Here is a 22,936-nt window from a genome sequence, read left to right on the forward strand (position 1 = left end):
CTAGACGAGGCACAAACTTGCAGTAAATTTCACTTCTATGTAGCACATTTTATCGGTAAGAGGAAAAGGTTAGTCCTAACCACCTCTCTTTCTGCCCAGCCTTTTATTTTCCAACCGCCACCTCCATTTTGTGTCATTTTTCATGCGCATTTTTCACTCCCTACGAGTCAGGTTTGTGGCGGTATTCAATGAGAGTCTTTGTTTTTTTGTTATGTCGTTTACGAATACAATTTTGTTTTTGCTGATTAGTCAATCGGTACTAGCTGTGCTGACTATTCTTGCACAAAAAGAGGAGGTGGAGAAGAAGGATTTTCTGTCATACTTTCAAGGTTTGTAGTATTATACCTGTTAGATCTGAGCCGTAACTGTGGCTAAGTCTTTCGCACGTGAACAGCTGCATCTCCAGTCCGACACATGCACATACACAGACACTCACCTACAATGTAGTCATCTGATAAGGAAGTGGTGTGTGCCCAAGAAGTGTCGGGCAGGTGGTGAGCGCTGTGTCTGTTCATCCAACAAACATTTAAATACATGGGTCATTTCCTGTAGTAAGTCAGCTAGACAAGTCAATTGCAACACGTAATTTTTCCTCATCGAAAATTTAGGTTGGGTCTCCCTGGATGTGAGGCAAGTGCTATTGAGGAATTCAGCACCAGAGTTAGTTTTTTCTAATTACTTCCGAGTGGTGTCCTCTGTCACCGCGAACTATGCTTTCTCAAAATGTGATGAAACAAATTTGATGAGAAGCTGACGCAGCTTTGTGCTGGGTTTTAGCTTAGATCGTAAAGCAGACAAGGTCGACTCCAACCTGTCATATTCAGAGGAAGGGGGAAGTGATAGAGTTCACAATCCAGAGTATTGAGCCAGTACTACTGTGAGATTGACGCATTTTCATCTCTGTCTTACAGCGTACGCATATAAACAATCTATTTGCACATCTCCAAGGAATCATTACAATAGTGTTAGCCGAATTAATCACATAAACATATTTGTTCACTTGACACAACAACGGGCAATTCTTCATGGACTTTATTTACCTATTATTAGCATCATGAATTGGCCTACTTATTGAATGATGTCAGGAGCATGACCTTTTCCCCACTCTCTTTTAAGGCATCATTGTTTTGATATTATCGAAAAAAAAATTAGCCAACATTCTATTTCATTAAATGTTACAATCTTTTATTCAGTCCTATCACACGCGTTAATGGGTTGCTGCTTTTGTTATCTTGGCTACGTTAAGCTTCTTGAAACACATTTCCCATGGCTTATATTGTGTTGCAAAAGTTTAACGGTTAAAATTTACGGTTATATCACTATCAACCACACTTTGTAAAAACGGCTGCTCAGCTTCACGTTTTCACATAGCTAAAGCTGAAGACATTCACTTCTTGTACTGTTGGGGCTCCTACTCCTGGGGTTTGAGACAAGGTGTATTCGTCAAAGCAGAAGCATCGATTCCCCATATTCCACTTTTCCAGCAGCAGGTATACGAGTAAAGTCATTGACTGGAGTGTTCAAAATTTATGTGTCAACAATTGTCAGTATTCTTTCTGTTCTGTCAAACCCAAAATTATCCACGCGTAAATCATTTTAAAGGTACTGTGGATGACGAAACGCGAAAAAAGCATGTCTAAATTTCCGACCCTTTTCTGCTTTGTGCTGAAGGAGAGGAGCTTAGGTTTTCCATCTAATTTTCCTCTTTTGTTTTGGGTCTATCAAAAATGCTTCCAAGTGCCATGTTATTGTCCTCGTTGGTCACTTATCATCTCGATATTTGACATTCATTTGACTCGGGAAACGTGAGAAATCCAACACACCCCCCCCTTTCCTTCCTCTTGCCTTTTGCTCTCCAGCATGTTGATCACGCTGATCCGCGATGACGAAGGTTGGGATGTGGCGGTGCAGAAGGCCATCCTCTCCTTCATCGGCACCCTCGTCTACCGTCCCATTGACGAGCGTGAGCATCCCGACCAACCGGTTCTTGCAGGCAGTGTAATGCCTCCAAACACATACCCCGCCTGTCTCGATGACAGCACCTTTGCTACACCCAAGGTCAGTCTTAATCCCATCCTCTTTCTACTACCTGCTTTTTAAGTAGTGTAGGTGGGTGAGTGGGGAGGAGGTTAAGGCTATTCGACGCTTGCTTACTCCCTGCCATTGTCGTTTGATCATCTTCCTTCGTTTCCTTCTCTTAAAAAAAGTTGTTTGCCTGCCTCCTCGTTTTTTGGTTGATAAACGAAGTTTGTGCATTCCTGTTCCTTACTATTCATCTATAGATATTGCATCTCTGCTCACAAATCAAATGTTGGCGCATGGGTTAGTGTTCAGGTCACATCAGACGATGCGGCATAGCAGCAGCTCGCTTAGAATGGAAGGTTTATCTTACCCTTCTACTTATTTCTTACCTTTTATGAGCTCAATCGCCTTACATCAGCCTTAGTAATGGTAGAGCCAGCTGAAAGTAGCCGCAAGGGTGGTGTGAGGCTTTTGCCTTAGCCGTCAATTTCTTTAGCATTCATTTGTCATTTCCTCTACAGGGTTCCTCTGAAGAAATACACTTGGTGCGTATTGCTCAAGGTTGGCCTATACTGTGCGAATAGCTTAACTGCCTTTGACTCCTTCGATTGCGGCGCTATCAGTGATATCAAACTTGGGGTTAGGGTGGTCCCCTTTGTAGCTAGTTAACGTAGAGACTCTTTCAACAGAAATTCATTCGCATAGCTTGATACAAATTTCCTTTGAAGCTGCGATGAAGGCGTTAATTTTCTCACTAGAATAGGATATTCTGGATACACTTCATCGTCCTATCATTGATGTGACGCTTGAGTTATCCCTGGAAGCGGTACAGTTCGTTAGAGCTTGAATATTCCTTTAGTATCAACGTACATAGTGGTTAAGCAGGTAATAGCGTAGGAAACCGTACAATCGTAGACTTAAGTCATACATGAATTGGTCTCTCTTTACCGTGTAAAATCATACATTTTCGGTATAATTCGGGCTTGTCCAATTTTCACGGCTGCGCAAGGCTCTTATCACATTTGAGGAAGGTGGGATATGCGGTGACAGGAAGTACCACCCAGAAGTGGTTTAAACGAGTTGATTCTCTTGTTGATTCACTCGAGAGCATGCGCGCCACACTCAGGAAGGCTCTCCTTCCAATCTCGATAATGGTGAATTACGTGCAAATATGGAAACATTAATCCGACGTGAATGTGGCAAGAACTTGCTGTAATGCTTTAAGTTGATCATGAAGTAATTAGTTTACATTCACACCATCGTGGAAGAGAAAGCCGTGGTATAAGCTACCAAGTAAGTGGGTGACATTGCTATGCATTGACAGGTGTGGCAACGTTTTGAAGATTAGCAATGTCTCACTTCCTCACGTTGCCTTGCGAAAAGGCGCCATGACTGGACCGACTGACTGACCGACTTACCTGTTACGGGAAATGGCCCTTTCATTTCAACGTTCGCTGGACGAACGGGCACAGCGCTCAACACCTACCCGACACTTCTTAGGCACACAGTTTCTTATCACCTGACTACATTGTGTGTGTGTTTGTGCACGTGCGTATGCATGTGTTGGACTGGAGGTGCGGTTGTTCACATGTGAAAGACCCAACCACAATTACGGCTAAGATTTATTTACCCGGTATAACTGTACAACTTGGAGGCGTGAATGGAAAATCTTCTTTTTAGAAATAGTCTACACAGCTAGTACCATTCGACCAGTCAGCGGAAATGAAGTCGCAGTTTCACAAGGCAGTCAAAAACAGTACATCAGTACAACATAGCACAACGAACCACATCATGTCGCATACTGATACACTAAATGTACCTGGCGAACGGGGGGATAAAAGGGTAGTCATGGCTAGGTGTTTTGCGTCTACCGACAAAATGTATTATGTATAAGTGGGGAGGATTTTAAGTTATGGATTTTAATGTCTTGAGAAGCTTTTTATGGTTACCCTAGGCCAGCTTGAGTTCCCTTGGATTTCTCCAAGATTTGCGTTTTGCCTTTATTTTTGTGCTCTTGTGTTAACCTACTTCCCAGATGGTGTTAACGGCATGTTCGCATTACTTGGAGCCATTTCCTTAGATGCCTGCATTATGCTTTTCTTTTTGAACTCACCTTCATTGATTCTTTCATTCAACTGTAATTGCTAATCCCTTTGTGTCATGCCATTAGTAATCTAGGGTAATGGTGCCTTAATGATCTAATCCATCGACTTTTCAAACTCAAGAAGTGATGGCACTTAAACCCTATTCCCATTCTTTAGCGCTTCATTATTTACCACTCAAAAAATGCCTCCAATCTAGGCACCCGTGATTCGAATCACACGGACATTAGAATCACGTGGCAAAACTATCTTGTTGATGTTGTTGTCCTGTTGGTGGCTGTGCTTATTCGTTCCACGAAACCGTCCACAAACGCCATTGCGCTCGCGCCCACATTGTTTCGCATCTGTAATGACCTTTCGATAGAACCACCTAATTTAGTTAAACTCATCCGCGAACTGGAATATACGCCTCCACTCTCTGAGATCTGGACCGAATCCCCCTTTTTACAGCAAAGCCATTGAGGCAGGTGCAATAGTCGAATCTTAAATGGGGTTTCTGGGAGCATTTAACGTTTCTCACTTTACGACAGAATCGCCTTTTTCCATCTGGTGTCCTGAGTCGCGGTAGCAGCTCTCGAAAGCGGAGACTGGATGAAATTCTTTCCCCTGGTGAGGACTCATTTTCCCTTGTCTCGCATTGCAAAAGTCTCGCCCTCGCCACTCCCGACAGCTCGCGTCCACAACGTTATTCGCATGGTAAACCTTCGGGCACCCCGAATCCATCTGTCTCTACCCCTCCGGTCCTTCTGCGACAGCAGATGCGTCTTTGGTGCGCCGTGCGTCGACAGCATGGGTTGATGTTTTTGCTGCACCAGTTGGACGTCACTCAGCCCATCTCGGAGGCGGATAGCATACGGACTCTCGCCTGTCGTGGACTTGTGGGAATGGCACGCAGTGAAGAGGTGCGATCGATGCTCGCGAAGTTGCCTCTGTTCACTAAATCGCAGCTACAGCGTATGTACCTCCCTCTTGTCTTTGAATGCTACCTATATAAGCTGTTATCCTTAGCTATTCTCCTTGGACATGACTTTTGACATCAAAGACGGACGACATTAAATGTTGGTAGCTCGTTGGTTCCATATGCAGCTTTTTCTAGTCCTCCTTAGGTAACAACTGTGGCGCTGTGAATGATGGAGACATCTGGCTTTCGTTGGCATCAATTCTGTTCAACTTGGCTCGTGCGTTTCCAAGACTGCCTTCTAAATTCTTTACCACTTCTTTTCTGTAGTGCTGATGAAGGAGCCTATCCTGCCAGACAGGATGGTGGAACACGCGGAGTTTTGTCGCTATGCCACCCTCCTCATGCGACTTGTGTTGGGCAGCCTCTCCGATGGCAGTCTCACCGACGGTGACATGTCTATGGACCGGGTGCGTCGTGCCGTCATTGTTGCGCGCACACGCATCCAGTGGGACCATGAGGAGCTGCTGGAACTCATCTGGCGTCATCTTCAGGCCAAAGGTATGCTCGTCCTTCATACTTTTCTCATGATTTTTCTGAACAGCCTTCTCCAACTCAATTGACCATTGGCTCATCTCCAAATGCGTGATGTGGATTTCTCCCACCGTCTCACTTTTGGTGGTCGCTTACTGGACACTTTCTACATTTGTGCTTGATTTGCAGGGATATCTTATGCACGATGGCTTTTTCGCATTGAGTAGCGAAGCAGAATGCATTTTACTCAACATTTCCCTCTTTAGGTCTGCATAAGTCGGCAGCGATTCTGCAACAGGAGGCGCGTCTTCGACTGGGCAACTCGTTGCCACATCAACTGCCGTTATTCGGCCATGACGGCGACTCCGATTCGGAGCCTCCCACACCCCCTACCCTCGCCAATACCATCACCACCACCACCAGCAGCAACATCGACGTTAGTACACCAACCCTGAAGGTCAACAAGATCAAACCTCTCACCAACTCTTCTCCCAGTGTGTCCAAGGTAGTAATGACGGGATTTGAATTCCACATTTGTCCACTCACCCATCTGTTCGCCCAATTCGTCCATTTAGCAACCTGGCTTGTTACCTTTTTCCAGCCAGATCTCTCGCATAGCTGACTCATTTCTGGTCTAAAATTGCCTTTTAGAATGGGACTTTTCACACTACTGACACATCAGTTTTATGTTTGTCATCTTTACCATCACTGAACCACTTTATTCATTGGTGCATCCAGCTCTCACTGCTGCTTTATTAGTACCCATTATTAAACAAGACCCCAGGTTCTTTGCTTATCCATGCTTATCTTTTTCTGCGAAGTTGACATCAAATAGGCTATTTGGAAGGTTATCACAGGAACTATCCATGGCCTTGACGATACTTGAGGAATTTCGCCATTGCATTTATGATGACGCACTGTTGAAGGGTGTTATGTTGGTCTAGAAGGACACGCAAAACTGCTCTAAGGGAAGCTTTTTATCCCCATACAAATGTGCTTCCGCTATGATATGAATTTAAGGGATTCATAAATGTTACTATTCTAAAGTCAACCTGTTAGTGCCAATCTAGAATTTGACATATTTCTCGATAAATATCTTTGTTTCGTTTCTCGATTTACTGAAGCTATTTCCACTCTTAATAATTTTTCTCAACTATTCGTACCCATGCTTTAAAGCTGCATAAATATTAATTTAGGTACTGAAAAGCTTCAAGATGGAAAACCATCTTTCTAAAACTCACTGAATTCTATCTACTTAGTTTTCCCTGTACATCTAGACCTTCAGAGACCGACTGGAACGAACCCCCTCCCATAAGCAACAGCTACAGCTGTCTCAAACCAGCTGTGTCATGATGTCTGGTGGTAGTGGCGGCAATAGCGTCACCGCCACTCCCATCACAGGCAGCGTTGGTGTTGGTGGCAGCAACACTACCGGGGAGTCAAGCGAGATGACCCTGTCTAAGATTGTGGAATCCTTCCTCATGCATCAGCATGCCCAGTGTCCCTACCCCGTCTCCGTGTGCCCCCGCTTCTCCCTTCACCATCCACATCGTTGCCCCGAGCCTCGGATTGATACGTGGCTCGGTCCCATCGTCGGCGTTCCTAGTCTAGTGGCGGCACGCGAATCTTTTGCTGGGTGTCATCACATGCGCTGCGCCCCACGTCGTTTTATCCGTCGTTTCATTCACAGTCGCTTCATGCCCATCTTCACCGTGCGTGATCTGGATAATGACCTCTACACGGCGGCCGCATTTGGGGTGAGCTGTTTGTTAGCACAGTTCAAAGGAATCACTCTCCTCGTGCATAACTGTTTCATTTCTATGCCTTTTGATCATTCCAGCGAGGCGTCGAAATGGGTGAAGGCGACGACGGTCTCTTTCTGGGCACCTCCACTGGCTCGGTGTGTTGGGTAAACGTGGAGGAGGCGACATTACCAGTAGAGCTGTTCCGTGCTCAGACCTCTCCTATCTGTCGGTTAGAGCATGCGCGTGACGGACGTCGGCTTCTGGTTTGTACAAATTGGGGCGAACCGGCGCTTCTTGTGGCACGACTAGAACAGCGGAACACTGACTGTGGAAATACCAACAGCGCTTCTGCTCCCTTCTACTCCAATCCGGACAGACCTGTGTATGTGCAGTTGCTCCTACTGGAAATGCGGTTTCTGACTGTGCTTTACAAACCTCCATTGTTAGGGTCGGCTGTCTACTCAACTTTGTTTTTCTTCAAATCGAGTATTCATTATTGAGGCGACACTGCTTATGCCAACTTCGACTTCCAAATTTGCGTCTTTTCAGATTTGCTGCTGATTCTGGGAAATACGCTGAATTCAGTCGGACAGGGACACAAAGCATGTTGGTCGCTACTGACGGAAAGATAGCCAAAGTACGCGTACTTTTTCCTAATTTCATTGTTTTAATTTTTTTGTTTGATGCGACAGACTATACCGAGGATGCGAGGTGGATATTTGGAAGACCTTAATCTACATTGCAATATGTACTACTTATTTATTATCAGCAAAAATGTTAATCTGCTTCTAATTTCAGATTTTCGATCTGACAACAGGTCAGCGCGTCATTGACCTCTTCTCTTCAGTGAAACAGAGCGACTACCTGATGAACAAAGCCACTTTCTCCGTCGATGATCATCTCGTATTAAACGACGGTGTCGTATGGGACATCCGTTGTCCTGGTTCAGGTAGTACAACACGTCCAGTGCACAAAATTGATAAATTTCAGGATGTCGTCTCCGGGGTCTTTCATCCAAATGGCCTCGAAATTGTGGTTGGATCTGCGGTCTGGGATATGCGCACCTGGCGTCTCCTCCATACGGTTCAAGCTCTGGACAAACTGGAAGTCACCTTCTCTGAAAACGCCGAGGTCATTTATGCCGGTAAGTCTCCTCCAATTTCCTTTTATCATTCGAAACTTTCCAAAATCTCACTGTGGTTCATTGGTTCATTTTCGTACAGGCAGTTTCGGCATGGACTTCGACGATCCATTGGACGAGATTGTTCAGAGTGGTCGAGTTGCCATGCAGAGCATGTTCCGTACAGTTGACGCCCTCGACTATAGCCTCATCGCCTCAGTAGACGTGAAGCATCGCATCGAACAACTGGCGGTGGATAGGAGGGGTTTGCGCTTAGCACTGGTTGAAAAATTTGGCGACAAAAATGTCGATGAACCCCTTAGTCAATGTCGCGTCTATTCCATAGGACAGAAACGCGTAATTTATTTCGAGAAGACGTATATTTTCATCTCTGCTTTCAAATTGGAAGCTAGTAACTAAAAAAACACTTTGATTTTTGTCCGCTAGTCCACTCGAGAGCTGGACACTGAGGATGATGATGACGAGGAAGTGGAAGATCGTCATGACGACGATGATGATGACGATGACGCCGATTATGTTCACATTCCTCTGTCCTCTTCTCCCACCTCGGTTGCCACGGATGAAGATGCGGAAGATGAAGAGGAGGAGGAGACAATGTCAGAGGGAAGTTCAGAAAGCAGCGATGGTGGTTCAGAGTCCTCCTGGGAGACCGAGGAAGAAATGGAAGTCTCCTCCTTCACTGAGGAAAATTAAAATGGTGATGAGGAGGGCTACGTGAAGCAGGGAGACTCATTGCTCTCGTACTTAGTGGTCTTCTCTGATTTTGTACACTAAATCATTCATGGTCTCTGGTTTCTCTTTTGCACACTACCTCGCTGACATTATTCTTTTACGTGGAAATACCCGACTTTGAGTACTATCTACTAGTCTTCTTTCTTGCTGTGGAACCGTAGTTGACTCTGCAGAAATGCAAGATTAGTGATGATGCTTTTGGGCGGGATAAAAGTGGGATCATTTTCCCATACTCTGTTATACCTTTGTGGTTCCGGCCATTAACTTGGCGGTGCGGTGCTGCTTGCCGCGCCTATAATGGGAACCTATCCCACGCTCAGCACCTCATAACACCGTCAGAGGCGACTCAGTCGCTACAAGTGGGACAAACCAATTAAAACAACTTGTTTTTTGAATAAAAATCTGCAGAATGGAATCTTTGTAGGTTGTACCATTGCAAAGTAGACAGATAGCGCCCTCACCTCATCCCCACAAATCTCGGTTTCAACACGTCTTGAGTGGGCACTTCGTGGTCCTCGAAGCAGATCCCCTCTCCTTTCCTTGTTTGTGGGCCCAATCAATGCCAAGTAAACAAGCCGTGTCCCCACGTCACCTCGTCCTAGCTCAGTTTGATCACGCCGTGATCTAGAGCATGATGTTACATTCTTATATTTGTTTACTTAAATGTGGGAATTAAAAGCGGATTTGTAATTTTTGCGGCCACCACTCCTAACCACACCACCTCAATCGCAGAGGGTCGCGTCAATGGCATGCCCGGTGAAAGCTTGACTGCAATTTCCAATCCGACTGGGAAAAAATCCTTCGAGGTAGGAGATGGGATAAATTGACAGGTGGGCTAGTTCATTTGTCACTTTCATATTAATCTTCCAGTCAGATGTGAATATTTGTTAAACATCAGAAATTAATGCTTTTAACGAAAAAGAACGTGGACGGAGTGCGAGATAAAGAAGAGAGAAAATCGGCTGATCTTCAAAAACTGGACAAAATAAGTAGCGTTACTTGGCATTTTGGCGGAAGAAAAATTAGGAATGAAGGCAATGACGGAGAAAAGGTGACTGAGCGCACCAAAGGGAACAGTTTTGATCCACTTTTATGCAACAAAAAGATGAGATGAGGAAACTATTCAAACTGCTGGATGGAAGACGCGTGCAAACAGTTTGGTGGACAGCATTAGTTGGGGCATGGCGTGTGACAGACATCTGAGCTTCTGCTAAATAAGTCGCTTCGACGAAGTCACTAAAAAGAATTATTAAAAGTGGACCTTTACTTAATTTTTTATTCACGTTCCACAACGTCTGGAGTTCATTCTCCTGGAGGCGGAGAGCTGCTGCCTTTATACTGTTCAGAGTTGAGTGGCGATCCAGAGAGAATATTCTTCATACACGATCGTCATTCTTAATATCATTTACCGATTCCATTGTTGGCCATCCGGCTGCCTGGATTACATTCGGCTACTCGGGGAGCACAAGAGGTAATATCGGTTTACAGAAACTTGATAGCTTCATGTAAGTGCCACGGACAGCTCCGGAGTAGATCTTTTAAGTCATTCAAGTGCGGTGATACTTCAATTGTGAGTTTTAGCCTTCAAGAACATGAGAATATCCTGACTGTCAAAGTTGGACGTGGTTGCATAAGCACCACTGATTCACACATTGGCAAAGGAGTCCTTATCTTCTTTAACGTCTAGGATGAGAAAATTGGTCCGAATAACTTGAATTTTGCCTGATTTATGCTCTTTGGCTTTCATTCTCATTAGAAAATCAAAAAGAAGCAATTGCAACGTCATTTACCAACCATTGAAACCATCTCATCCACGGTGGATCTCCTCTCATCTACTCAGTTACATTGGCTTTTTACAGGCATACGAACTGCTGATCTGCTAGCACCACAGCGAATATGCTATTGGTGGAATGGAAGAAGTTGCCGCTCTACTTGAAAGTCGGTCCTCCCTCCAATGATACCGATAGCGCAGCCTACGCAAAGGCGCATCGACATGAATTGTGTCGGAAGATGCACATCCTAAGATGATCCAGTGCTGCGAACTCTATGAACCACTCACTTTGAATAGCCTCTCTTAGGAATGCCGTGATACAGCGATGAACTTTCTTTTTTGGATTTCCAATCAGTGTTGTCTCCCACTCTATAAAAATCCACTTATTTGCATTCTTTTTTGTTTAAGAACCAAGTGTCCCTTCCCTATTAGTAATTAAGACTACGGAATGATTAGCATAGCTTGCTGCCATTGTCACACATAGGAGACGCTCCGACTTTCCTATCTGAAATTGACGTCACAAAAGTGTGACAGGTATCTTGTCACTACATGACAACCGAGTGTACTACATGGTATTATAAGCAGATTTTATGGTGTAAAACCGTAGAAGAGACACATAAGGACAATTATTTTTTTTAAGTCTGTTAGCAACTCATAAAACTGGTCCGTTCCGTAATACAGGCGTTGATTGCATGAGTAGAACAGATTCTGTTTAATTTCTCAATTGCTTATTAAGTATCCTGTGGTGACAGGTGAACAAATTAGATGTACCTGTCTGGCTTAAAGAGTGGGTCTGAAGTCAAACTGAAGAAATCCCGACTGACAGCACGGAAAGAGGCTTTGATGTGTGTGCCCATCTTCACCGTGACTTTGGGACACTCACCGAGGTCTAATTCTTGGTGTAGTTTCATATCATTTGATGGCCGAAAAACTTAACTTCTCCTCCAAAATTATCCACCAATTTCACTCTACTTGGATAGTTACTACCAGTGTCCGACAATTTGGAGCGTCTGCTACGTGCCATTATGGTGTGTGGACGGATGCTCCAGTTAAAACATTTCGATTCACCACAAATTGTGCAGGGGCTAGATCGTCTAAGTGAGGTTTGGTGTGTTGAGAGAACTTCTGCATTCATAAAGCGAGATACTCAAAACTATCGGAAATGGAAATATGCAAAATGAGTAGTACATTCGACAATTCATACACATATATGTATATAAAGGCTTAAATTCGATATACATTAGCTCAGTTTGGGTAATAACAAAATTTCAATTATTTGCACCTTTGCATTAGCTCATTTTATTTATAATAACAATAATACAATAATAATAACAATAGTACATGTATATGCCAAATTTTGTTGAATTTGTTATTTCAAATGAGTTTACTTGTTTACGCACATAGGTTTGAATACACTAGATCAATTTCACCTTTACAAAATCTATTCGCGGAATCACACCTGTATATGATTATGCATGCTCCATTTTAGTTTACAGTCTTCATGTATCAATTAATATCGACATAGTAATATACTTTTTTAACATTACCCATACAAAATGAGTTCACTCAATTACACATATTATAGACGTATATACGACTAAATTAAGCAACAAAATGCATTTACTCATCCAAAGCTATATAAGTTTATGTACATAACCTATTTTAAAATTAATAAAAACATTCACTCGATTGCACCTCTATAGGATTGCATATACACTCAACTTTTATAATGCACTATTACATATGTACATGGTCAATTTTAAGTGCAAGATTTCATGAGCTTATTTGCATTCTCTATTTTTTGACATGTACAAATTCACTTATAAAAATATTGAGGTAATGCACCCCTTTAGTTTACTTGATCAGCTCAACAAATCACTGTGCCATCATAACTGTCTACTTTGCGTTTACAAAACCTTCAATTCAACAAATAGCACTGCAATGCCAGGGTTGCTGTAGGCCTTTAATCATGGCAGCTGTCTGGCCTCATGGAATACCGCAATGGGTGAGTTGGGGAGTTGTGAATGCAAGCTTGATCTCTTCTGTTAATATATTTTTATTCAGAGTCTTTGAATGTCATTTCCACTGAGCGTGAGTTGGCGATCATTGAAGATCCGATCGAGCTAACCCCGCGGTCGAAGCAGGTGCCAGAGGTCAAGATGAGGAGATTGAAAAAAAATGAGCGAAAATTTTAAGGTGCAAGTAAAAAGCTAATTTTCGCCCTCCCCTAGCAGCCTGCGATTCAAAAGGCAGGGCTAATTAGTCGAAAACTTGCGGACATTTTGTATCCTTGTCAGTTTGACAACATGTATCACGAAGGCGCTCATTAGTTCCACTCAAATTTTATTTGACTTCTCTCTACTATTTTACTTACACATAATCAGTAACCATGTTCTTTTATGATCCATTTTCGGAAATTTTCATTTAATTTTGCGTGATTTCCAGCGATCAAAACAACTAAAGCATTTTCTTGACAAGTTAGCCTCAGGTGCTTTCAATCAACAGGGACGCCTAATTTGTCGTTAATCTCAATGGTACATCTTTCTGATTGGGCTATTTAATTCCTAAAATCGCCTCTCTTAGACTTTGGAAATTTACAACCACAGCTTCGGCAGCAGGCAGGCTGGAATCACATCCATCATGTTCAAAAGAACTTGGTAATATGGGGGTGATTTAAAAACAGGAGAAAATGTTGGACAGTGTAAAGGAAGTGATTCAATGATAGGTCAATGATATCTGTGTTTTATAAAAAAATAGAAATCATTGCATTTCATGTGTACTTCCAAGTAGCGACTAGTCGTTGCAATGAGCTAAATAAAAGAGGATTGACACGTTATTTTTGATATCAAGAGTTGTTAAGTGCAAATTTTTAAATGGTGGTCATTTCTAAAGTCATTAGCAGATTTTTTCGAAAGCCTCATTTATTGTCTACATACATGTATTAATACTTAAGTCCAGAAAAAATTTTTACAGGAGTTGTTTTTGCTTTCAACAACTCCTTCCAAATCTTTAATTTCAAAAAAAAAGATATAAACTACTAGGGTAGTTAACCAGCCAAATTAAATCAACATTTTTCTATTGTATAATAATATTTGCTGATTTTATGTAAAATGACTTCATGTTCTTGTAAATTATATCAGCCGGTCCTCGTCCATTTTTAGCATAATTACCAGTAAACTTGTCAAACATACCATGCATTTATTAGATGGATTTCATATTATTAATAATCCCCAATTTCTTTTAAAGATCAGCAAGATTGGGTTATCAAATACGTCATTGCTTTATCTTCTAAAGGACCACTTAACAATTCCATCCCTTAATAGTCATGCTCAAGTTACAAATGACTAGTCAAGCACATGAACAATGCCCATTGGCTGGGCGTTTATCTAGTTTTCATTTGCTTAGACTCTTAAAAACACCTTAACCTACACATCGGTTCCATTTTACAGGGATGTGCAGAAATAAATGAGCAAAAATATACGTTGAGCCAATGAAAGTCCCAAACTCTTCCATTTTGACCTGCAGTTACCGTTTAAGTGTCACAGACAAAGTGGGAACGCGAATGTTGACAATCAGTCAAATCCTTCATATCAAGAGCGCACCGCAAATTGAAGAATTGAAATGCCTATCCAGGCATACCGCAAATAGGATTACTCCCTCTTCCTAAATACCTTGCCACCATACTATGGCTTTAACACTGTATTTCATTTTGGCATTACTATCTTGACACGTTAGTGATCCGCCACAAAATTCATATTGAATTATCCTCATTCTAGTCCTAGATAGTACTGATATTATGAAAAGTAGTTAAGTAATAACACGGATAATTTAGACTTCGGATAAAAGGGTACAACTTTAAATTGCCTTATTATAACTACCCCGTAACATTGTCCTACTACCATTAAATTCGAGGCTTTTATAGGAAAGTTAACATTTGATTTGGTCCATTTCACTTGAGACTTTGACTGCATATAAGAGTGACATCGAGTTGAAACCGAGGAACGCCCATCCATGTTCAAAAACCACCTCTAATATGTGAACATTAAAGTAGCTTAGCAGGGCATCGAACAATTCGCACTCTATTCTCTCCAATTTTCAGTAGCTCCATTTAAACTTAACTATGAACTAAGACGAAGTCCCAAGTTCCTCAAAGACCCCAGGGTTTTGGCTTAATGGAAATTTTAACTAGTTAACCGGCCTTTTTTCTCTCCACTTTCCTATTTCAAGACAGCACATTTGCAATAAATTTACAATTCATCGCAAAATCGAAAAGGTCATGTACATGATTAGAACCCGATTAAGGCAAAAATGGCTTTCCCCTTTGCCACAAACTATCATTTTAATGTATTTTAACCTTACATTTAATCCGACGATTGATTTACAACACTTTCATTGCGTTAACAGCACTTTAAAATGAGACAGATTCTCAAAAGTGTAAGATTGGTATTGTTTCGCGAATTTATATTTCAGGGCAATCTTATTCTATTTGCCTTTCTCTAAGGTAAAAAATGCAGCATTTAGTTTTTCGAGATAGTCAAATTAACCTTTTGCTTGGATCATTTCTAACGCTGCTTTTCCCATAACCCTTTAACCTATCTTTAAAATTTTGAGTTTTCAGTAATATTTTCTCACTTTAGAAGTCTGTTTTATAATTTTCACTCTTTCTTTGGACAAACTGCATTTAGAAAAATGAAATAATAATAATATAGTAACAGTGAGGGATAGTGGTATTGCCTTCCACTCACGTGGTATCACATACAACAACACATCCTAATTTGGCTTCATCCCGTCACTATCAAAGAATCCTTAGTTATTTAGGTATACCATATCGTAAAAGGCGTCCTTTACTTTTTACAATGTCTCCTTTACATTATTAGCTTTGGAATTCCTTAGGCATACTCGATTCACACCTTTGCAGCTACAGGCAGTAAAGCGTGATGTTCTAACACGTTAATTAACCTCTTGACCTCAACATCAGGCTGCATACTAGTGCAAAACGACATCTTCGATCCCTCGGAGGTGGCGGTCCCACCATAGTCCTTCATCGCTGTCAGTCAACCAACCACTGGACTGGGATCCATGTTTAGCTGACAGAGTTATACTAAAAAATACAGGTCGTTAGTTTCACAGTCTGGTAAATGCATTAGATTTCCGAATTTCGGCTGTAGTGTTTACTTCCACGTATTGTGGGAACTGCGAAAGATAGGACGTGACCTTACAGATAAATTCAATCATTTTGGAAGTATTCGATCGTCCACAACTTTCCCAACCCTGCTACAAAGAATGTATTCTTATTGGGTTTCAATATCTTTTTTGCAATGCCTAAGGTGACGTTTTAGATGGCATTTTAAAAAGATACGGTCTTATGCTCACTGTGATTGGTGGCTAACAGGTCAAGGCCGAAATGCTTTTTTACGTTCCAGATTAAGTTCAAAGTCCATGAATTAGGCGCGATAAGAGACTTATAGAAAGTAAAATCTTTAGCAATGTCTTAGGAGCAATTGCTTTGAACCCAAATATATTAGGAATCGTTCTAAGAAGTAATTACTAATACTAAACCATAGCGCTAACCTGCATTTAGAGCTAGCAAATTATTCCCAAAGATTTATAATATACTGATAGGGACTAAATTTGAGCTGAAAATACCTTACCATTCTCCGGCCATGGCACAAGTGTATTTTTGCGGTCTAGGTACATTTTCAAATGAGGCGACAGTCTGAATATGTTGGATGGTGCTTATCTAAAGGGCTTCAATGGCCTACAACTTCTTCTTCTTTGAAGTGACGAATATGGCTGCACAAAACGACTCATCAGATAAGAACATACTGTAAAAAATCAAAGCCATGAATAAATACTTCACTGGACAACTTTTCAAGAAAAACCCACAACCCATGCAATAATTAAATTTATTTTTACCACGACCAGCGTAAGCACTGACTACTTTCCTAGTCCAGAGTAGGCTATTTGATAGATGTCAAGTTACAAAGATACTGCACAAGGCTTCTTAAAGCTTTTGTAATATATGTATTTAAAGTATACGTGAACAATATTTTTGGATAAAAAATCCAAAAGTGGAGAAATTTCCGACATACCTGAAGTGGCATAAGGAGCAATCAAGTGGCCATCATTAGGTAAACTCTATGTTTACTTAAACTATCCGCACCGACTGTTCAGCATAAAGTGGCTTTTATAATACTGATTTCGTGTATTATGGATATAGGTATGCGTCAACTTTACTCTTCTACTACTCTTTACCCCGATTTTTAAAGTTTGAGTAAAATAACTCGGTGAATGTGAATCGAATTTTCAGCAGTCTTATTATTGAGTCTACTTGGTGTTAAAGCTTCTGTTGCAGACACTTCCCCAGTTCATGTGTTATTTGAAAAGTGTGAAATGAAATGCTTAAAAATGCTGTTATGATAATGAGCTACTTAGAAATAAATCCATTATGCTAAATGAAATTGTATATTATTAATAACAATGCCGAAGGATGTGGCATTTTTAGTTAAATCGTTGGGGGATTAAATGCTCCCGAAACCTACAAATCAGGTGAAGGTGGCAATGATACAACTTACCCAAACCATCTACATCATTTGGGAATGGATGGTGCGGTTGGAGCTGCTGCACAAATTAGTTTCCTGCACAATGAAACGCATCTGGTCAAAAGTGTCTATTAAACGATATCAATTTGAAGTTCTTCGCTTCTGCCGCATGTGTCATAGGGGGATTTTTTGACCGGTGGTTAATTGGCTGAACCACTGACTGTCTCGTGAAACCAAATGGTTATTTTATTAAAGATTTTACGCCCAAACGAATATGTTCACTCATTTGAGAAAATACACACTCAAATGCACTGGTTCCAAGATGCAAAGAACTGCAAATGAATTTATACCATTTCAAAAATGCATAATGCATCCAAGCGTAAACACTCATGTATCCTCAATTACGTTAACACAAGACGGATTTTGCCTTTTCTTGTCCCTCCTTCCCCTAAAAGTAAGAATTATAGGCCTCCTTGATAAGAGTATAAAGACTAATTCAACATTTTGAAGCATTTATTTTTTTACTGTTCGAAAATTTATATTAGGTTAGAATTCTTGCCTTCTCACTCTACTACTCACCCCTCACCTGCCCAAAATTTGTCTTTAAAAGGCAATTTTCATTCATTATACTACTATATGCGAAACGCTCATACCTGGATTGTGAAAATGGATTAAGGAAAATCAAATGGGTAAGGGAAGTGCCCTCCTTTTGCATCTAAGTTTGTGCTTATATTATCCTGTAGTTTTCCACCGCTTTGATACATAACCGTCACCTTTCTGGAAGTTGTGCGGAGATCTACTACTACTGAAAAACAATTTTGAAGTAATTAGTTGTTTAAATTCGCATATGACCATACCGTACTTAAATAGAGGGATATCTTCAAATCACTCAACAATTAAGATTTTTTAGATTATAAATAATACCTGACTTAACAACCAACTTTTAATTTTTTTCATTCTCCCTAGCTTTAAAAGGGTATAGTTGATACATGCACGAGTCTTTTATTTGTTGGCACATTATTATAAGTGGTTTTACTTCCGTCGCTTCCTCTTCATGGATTACTTCGATTTGCTTTGTCATACTTTGCTCATATCCATCAGATCAGGACCATACCAGTTCACCAGCAAAACTTTGTCGCGATCTCGATCTCTGTCCGCTTCCGTTTTCACCCAAATTCCATTAAAAATGTGAATATGAGACCTAGTAGCTGCAATTTCAAGTTATTAATGCTTGTGCTTGCGACTTGGTTTGACCGCGTCTCTCTTGTTCAGAAAATGAACCCATTTGCGTAACAGCACGTTCAATTTAAAATGTCTTGTGTTATTTTGTCAGGTTACATGAGGTGGACATGATTGGATAAAAAAGTGTTTTCCCTTCTACCTTCTATAATAGGAGCTACCCTCAGGGTTTTAGACTCATTCTACAGAGTAAATGACGCAGGAGTGTTTACTTGGGAAGCAGCAAGAATGGGTAGTGGATATGGTACACCACGCAGCGGTAACCACTGGTCATATACATAACTTTGAAGCAGTGGGTGCCTTTTATTCTACCTCTCGTGGAATAACCATCTCGATCAATGCATATTCACTGAGGATACCGACATTTGCAATGCGTACAAGTTTGGCTGGAGCAGTCTCGCCTACGTTATTCTCGAAGCCCTCAGAAAATGAAGCAACCGAAGGAAGAAGACCATTAAGAGCGGATAAATTTGTCATCCTGACCTCCCCAATAACGCAGGGAGTGTTCAACCGTAAACATTTAAGTAGTCGTTCCGACTACTTCTACCCAAACGACAGTTGCCCAATCTTGTTTAGTACCTTTTAACGAAAATTAGGAAGAATCACAGTAGTTTTGCATAAAACTCTTGCAAAGCCTCAACTTACACCACTATTTTTTGTTTTACAAATTTATCTGCCACATTTCGCATTTTTTTAGCACGCAAATAGCATAAATGGTTAATTTTCATGTGCCCAATCGTACAGGAAGTCTTCTTCCCCTCAGATTTGATTATCATCATTGAAATAGTGAGTACTGCGGTACTCAAATTCATGAAACCCAAGGTCTGAATTATAGAGGCCAACAACAGTTCCATTAGAATATGGTGTTAATTCTGTTCTAAGCTGAGGGAAATTAGTCTTTCTCAAATTGCGCATTCCTGAAAGATTCAGTTTACTACTTCCACAAAACTGTTCAAATAGTGTGCAATTTCTTAGCAAATTTTAATATCCAGAATCAGAGGTCTTACGGGCCGCTGACTTCGCCGCTTCTCCTTCTAAAGTATTTCATTTTTTTTAAGTTTTCTACTTTAATAGCATCCAATTTCCTTTACAAAGTTCCCTCTCAAAATAAAAACTCAGCTGAACCGAAGTTTCACTTTGTCTACCTTAGTTGAGTCAGCTTCTCGAGCAACACTGACCGCATAACTTCTCTGGACTGAAAATATTTCCTTCTTCAAAGCCACCTCCAGAAGTCAACAATAAAACCCGGACATCTCTACTTCTCCCAGTCTTAGTATCTATCAGTCCCTTTTACCAAGAAATGGTGAAATACGGACAAAGGTAAGAGGACCAATGCAGCATCTTCCAGTTCATTTCATTTTGGAGAAGAATAGTCTTCTCACAGAGCTGTCCCATATTTTGAAGTCTTGAGTTGTCGCATAAGAACAGAAATTGTTTCTTACCGACTTCCCACCCCCAAGTACCTTGACCGTATCTGAGATGGAAGGTTTGCCTGCCAACTTTTCAGTGGCATCGAGTCAATAGATTTTAAGCATAGTCATTGATCGGGCTTCAACAGGTGAAGAGTTTCGTCTGCAGTAGATCATACATGCACATACATTGTGTGTAGTTTTTAGGAAATTTGACATTTCGTGCCTTAATGCTGCAAGATAAAGCCGTAGTAAGTAAATAATTTCAGATTAACCAATGCTGAGTACCTTAACAAACTCGAAAGCTCGTCAGCTGCTGTCAATCAGAAGTCCGCAGTTCAACTAATATTCCTCTCTAAATGTGATATCCATTTCTTGGCTCTGCAATTTGTGAATGCGTGAACCTAATCTTCCACTATTACAGAAGCCTAACGATACTGAAAGCTCCCTCTTGGCCGTCTACCGTTTCTTATCTCAAATCATTTAAGTAAAACATTTTTATCAACCGGTCCATTTTTAGGTAATCTACTTCAGCCATTGAAACATGATTTTTAGTTTGTGCCCCGCTAAAGACGATGATTGCCACAGCCTAGAAGGTTTATTACCCTCACTTTTGCTAAGGTCGGATGAAGCCTATCAATAAACCTTCTGTCCATCATCTTGAGCACCTTCCCCATTTGAATATCCCTTATATGTGGAATAGCTACGGAGTTAAAGTATTAGAGGTCATTTTCAGGAAGAAATTAACCTTGACGTTTCGAGATCCACGTGAACACAACTTTGACAATTTATATCAAACATGCAGAGGACCACATAAACGGAGCTCTTCGAATGAAGTGAGGCGGTGCCCTCAGTTGAGAACGAATGCCTCATTTTTCACATCCTACCTCATTCACCATGTGTTACCATCACTAAACCGTTGAATTCTCACACGCAAAATCCAACATGGTTATTTCATAATGCCCATATACGGCAAACTTCTATTTACTGTGTCAGATGTTACGTTTCAGTGCCGCCTAAATGAGGCAACATCAATCAACCCCTCAGATAAAAAGTGTTTGTGTGACCTGACTCTGAAGAGAAGTCTATCACTACGGATAAAAGAACACATTTCCAAATATAATTATGCAATAATCGAAACAAAGTCTTGACATTTACGACAAGAAGAATTGCACTTTCTCCCACTTGTGAAATTGAGCAGGTATACATCTCTTTATAAATGCAAAGTTTTGTGCTGATTCCAAAAGTTGTTAAACTAACCGCACATATTTATGATTGCATGATTTTCAAATTTCTAAACATGTGAGGGTGTTATTATCTGCATGTATTCTGGATTTGTTAAATTAAATACAAATATCTGCATATAAAATAGTTAATTATCTGGGTCTTACATTTGCGAAATTGTATAAATATTTAGCTATAAATGTGCAAATATTTGCATGAAATCCTAAAAGCGAGCATATGCATATACGCATATATGCTCACCTGCAAAAGTGCTAAATATACCTGCACATGTACACCTGTGTATATTTTAATGTACGAGCAAATTCACAAAACTTAAAGGACACACAATCACTCACACACACAAATATAGAACAATTTTACAAATATAAGTACATGGAGTCATTTACACCTTTGCGTGCATAAACATATACTCGGTTTAACAAATTTAAACTACTAAAGCAACTTCACGCCTCTAGATGTATATGTGTGGTAAATTTCACAGATTTAATCTGCATGCAACCTATAACAATTTTGCTTGCATAAATATGCTTAATTTTACAAGTTAATTCTTTACTCTTAAAAATACAAATCGAATTCACGAATCCACACAAATATGGACATATTTCTGTGTTTGCGTAATTTCACAAAATTTGAAAATCATGCAACCACTTACAGTTATATATGCATATATGTATGGTTTATATCACAAATTCAAATACACACAATCTTTTCACCTTTACAGATATACAGATGCTTAATATCACAAACTCCATATGTATGTAATTATTTGCACCTGCACAGATATAAATTTATGACAAATTTCTCAAATTTGAGATGCATGGGTCCATTCATAAATTTGAATTCCTCGGAATGTTTTGCACACTTATAGGGATATAAGTAGGCTTGATGTTACAAAAACGAAACAGATGCACACAATTTTAGAAATACATATGAATGCACAGATTTACAAATTTACAATACATAGGATAGCTTACATGGCACAGCTAAATACATGCCAAATTTGACATCTTCGAAATACATTCAAATATTCATACTTAGAAATTAGTAGTTACAATCAATTGCAAAGATTCAAAGTGTATAGAATATACATATATATACATATATATTCCGTACATAGAATATGCGGAATACACCTGCACATTCACACCTATACGCATGTATATATAAACATGAACTTTAAAAAAAGCCTGAAGACACGCAACCGTTCACATACATATATTTGCGTGCTTAATTACACAAATCCCTAATAAATACGGCTATCCACTTAGATAATACCTAATATTTATGGTCGATTTCGCATAATTAAAATGCACAAACCATTCAGACCTATATGTCTATGCTCTTTTGAGCAAATACAAACCATATCCATATATTCCTTTACAACTTTATAACAATGTATGCGCCTAACTTTGCAAAATCGAAAGAAATGCAATCCTTCAAACCCAGTTGCGTATAACTGATTGAAGGAAATTAATTAATACCCACAGAATGTATAGATTTTCACTTTTGGAATGTGTGCTATTGTACTTCTACATACTCATATCTATGCTCGATTT

The 22,936-nt window shown here is 40.4% G+C and overlaps 3 protein-coding genes across 3 annotated transcripts in view; 1 reads left to right on the top strand and 2 right to left on the bottom strand. All coding sequences in view use genetic code 11, as the record gives it.

Annotated features, from left to right (window-relative positions):
- The window catches only part of EGR_10256 (hypothetical protein), a gene marked incomplete at both ends in the record, with an annotated part of 39,678 nt that extends 30,543 nt beyond the window's left edge, over positions 1-9,135 (top strand). The window contains 10 exons of the mRNA XM_024499505.1: positions 1,860-2,058; positions 4,655-5,078; positions 5,353-5,583; positions 5,823-6,061; positions 6,834-7,313; positions 7,397-7,683; positions 7,851-7,938; positions 8,100-8,445; positions 8,525-8,778; positions 8,869-9,135. Of these exons, the coding sequence (XP_024346077.1) occupies positions 1,860-2,058; positions 4,655-5,078; positions 5,353-5,583; positions 5,823-6,061; positions 6,834-7,313; positions 7,397-7,683; positions 7,851-7,938; positions 8,100-8,445; positions 8,525-8,778; positions 8,869-9,135 (2,815 nt within the window). The remainder of the gene's footprint in view (positions 1-1,859; positions 2,059-4,654; positions 5,079-5,352; positions 5,584-5,822; positions 6,062-6,833; positions 7,314-7,396; positions 7,684-7,850; positions 7,939-8,099; positions 8,446-8,524; positions 8,779-8,868) is intronic.
- An 8,758-nt stretch (positions 9,136-17,893) lies between these two features.
- Positions 17,894-19,203, bottom strand: EGR_10257 (hypothetical protein; the record flags this gene model as incomplete). The annotated part of the gene is made up of 2 exons (XM_024499506.1): positions 17,894-17,935; positions 19,039-19,203. 2 exons carry the CDS (start codon positions 19,201-19,203, stop codon positions 17,894-17,896), a joined length of 207 nt encoding a protein of 68 aa, XP_024346078.1.
- A 282-nt stretch (positions 19,204-19,485) lies between these two features.
- Positions 19,486-21,027, bottom strand: EGR_10258 (hypothetical protein; the record flags this gene model as incomplete). Its single annotated transcript, XM_024499507.1, has 2 exons — positions 19,486-19,696; positions 21,023-21,027. 2 exons carry the CDS (start codon positions 21,025-21,027, stop codon positions 19,486-19,488), a joined length of 216 nt encoding a protein of 71 aa, XP_024346079.1.
- Between the last annotated feature and the right edge of the window lie 1,909 nt (positions 21,028-22,936).

This window comes from Echinococcus granulosus (assembly GCF_000524195.1).
Source record: "Echinococcus granulosus chromosome Unknown EG_S00203, whole genome shotgun sequence".
In the NCBI taxonomy this organism is placed as follows: domain Eukaryota; kingdom Metazoa; phylum Platyhelminthes; class Cestoda; order Cyclophyllidea; family Taeniidae; genus Echinococcus; species Echinococcus granulosus.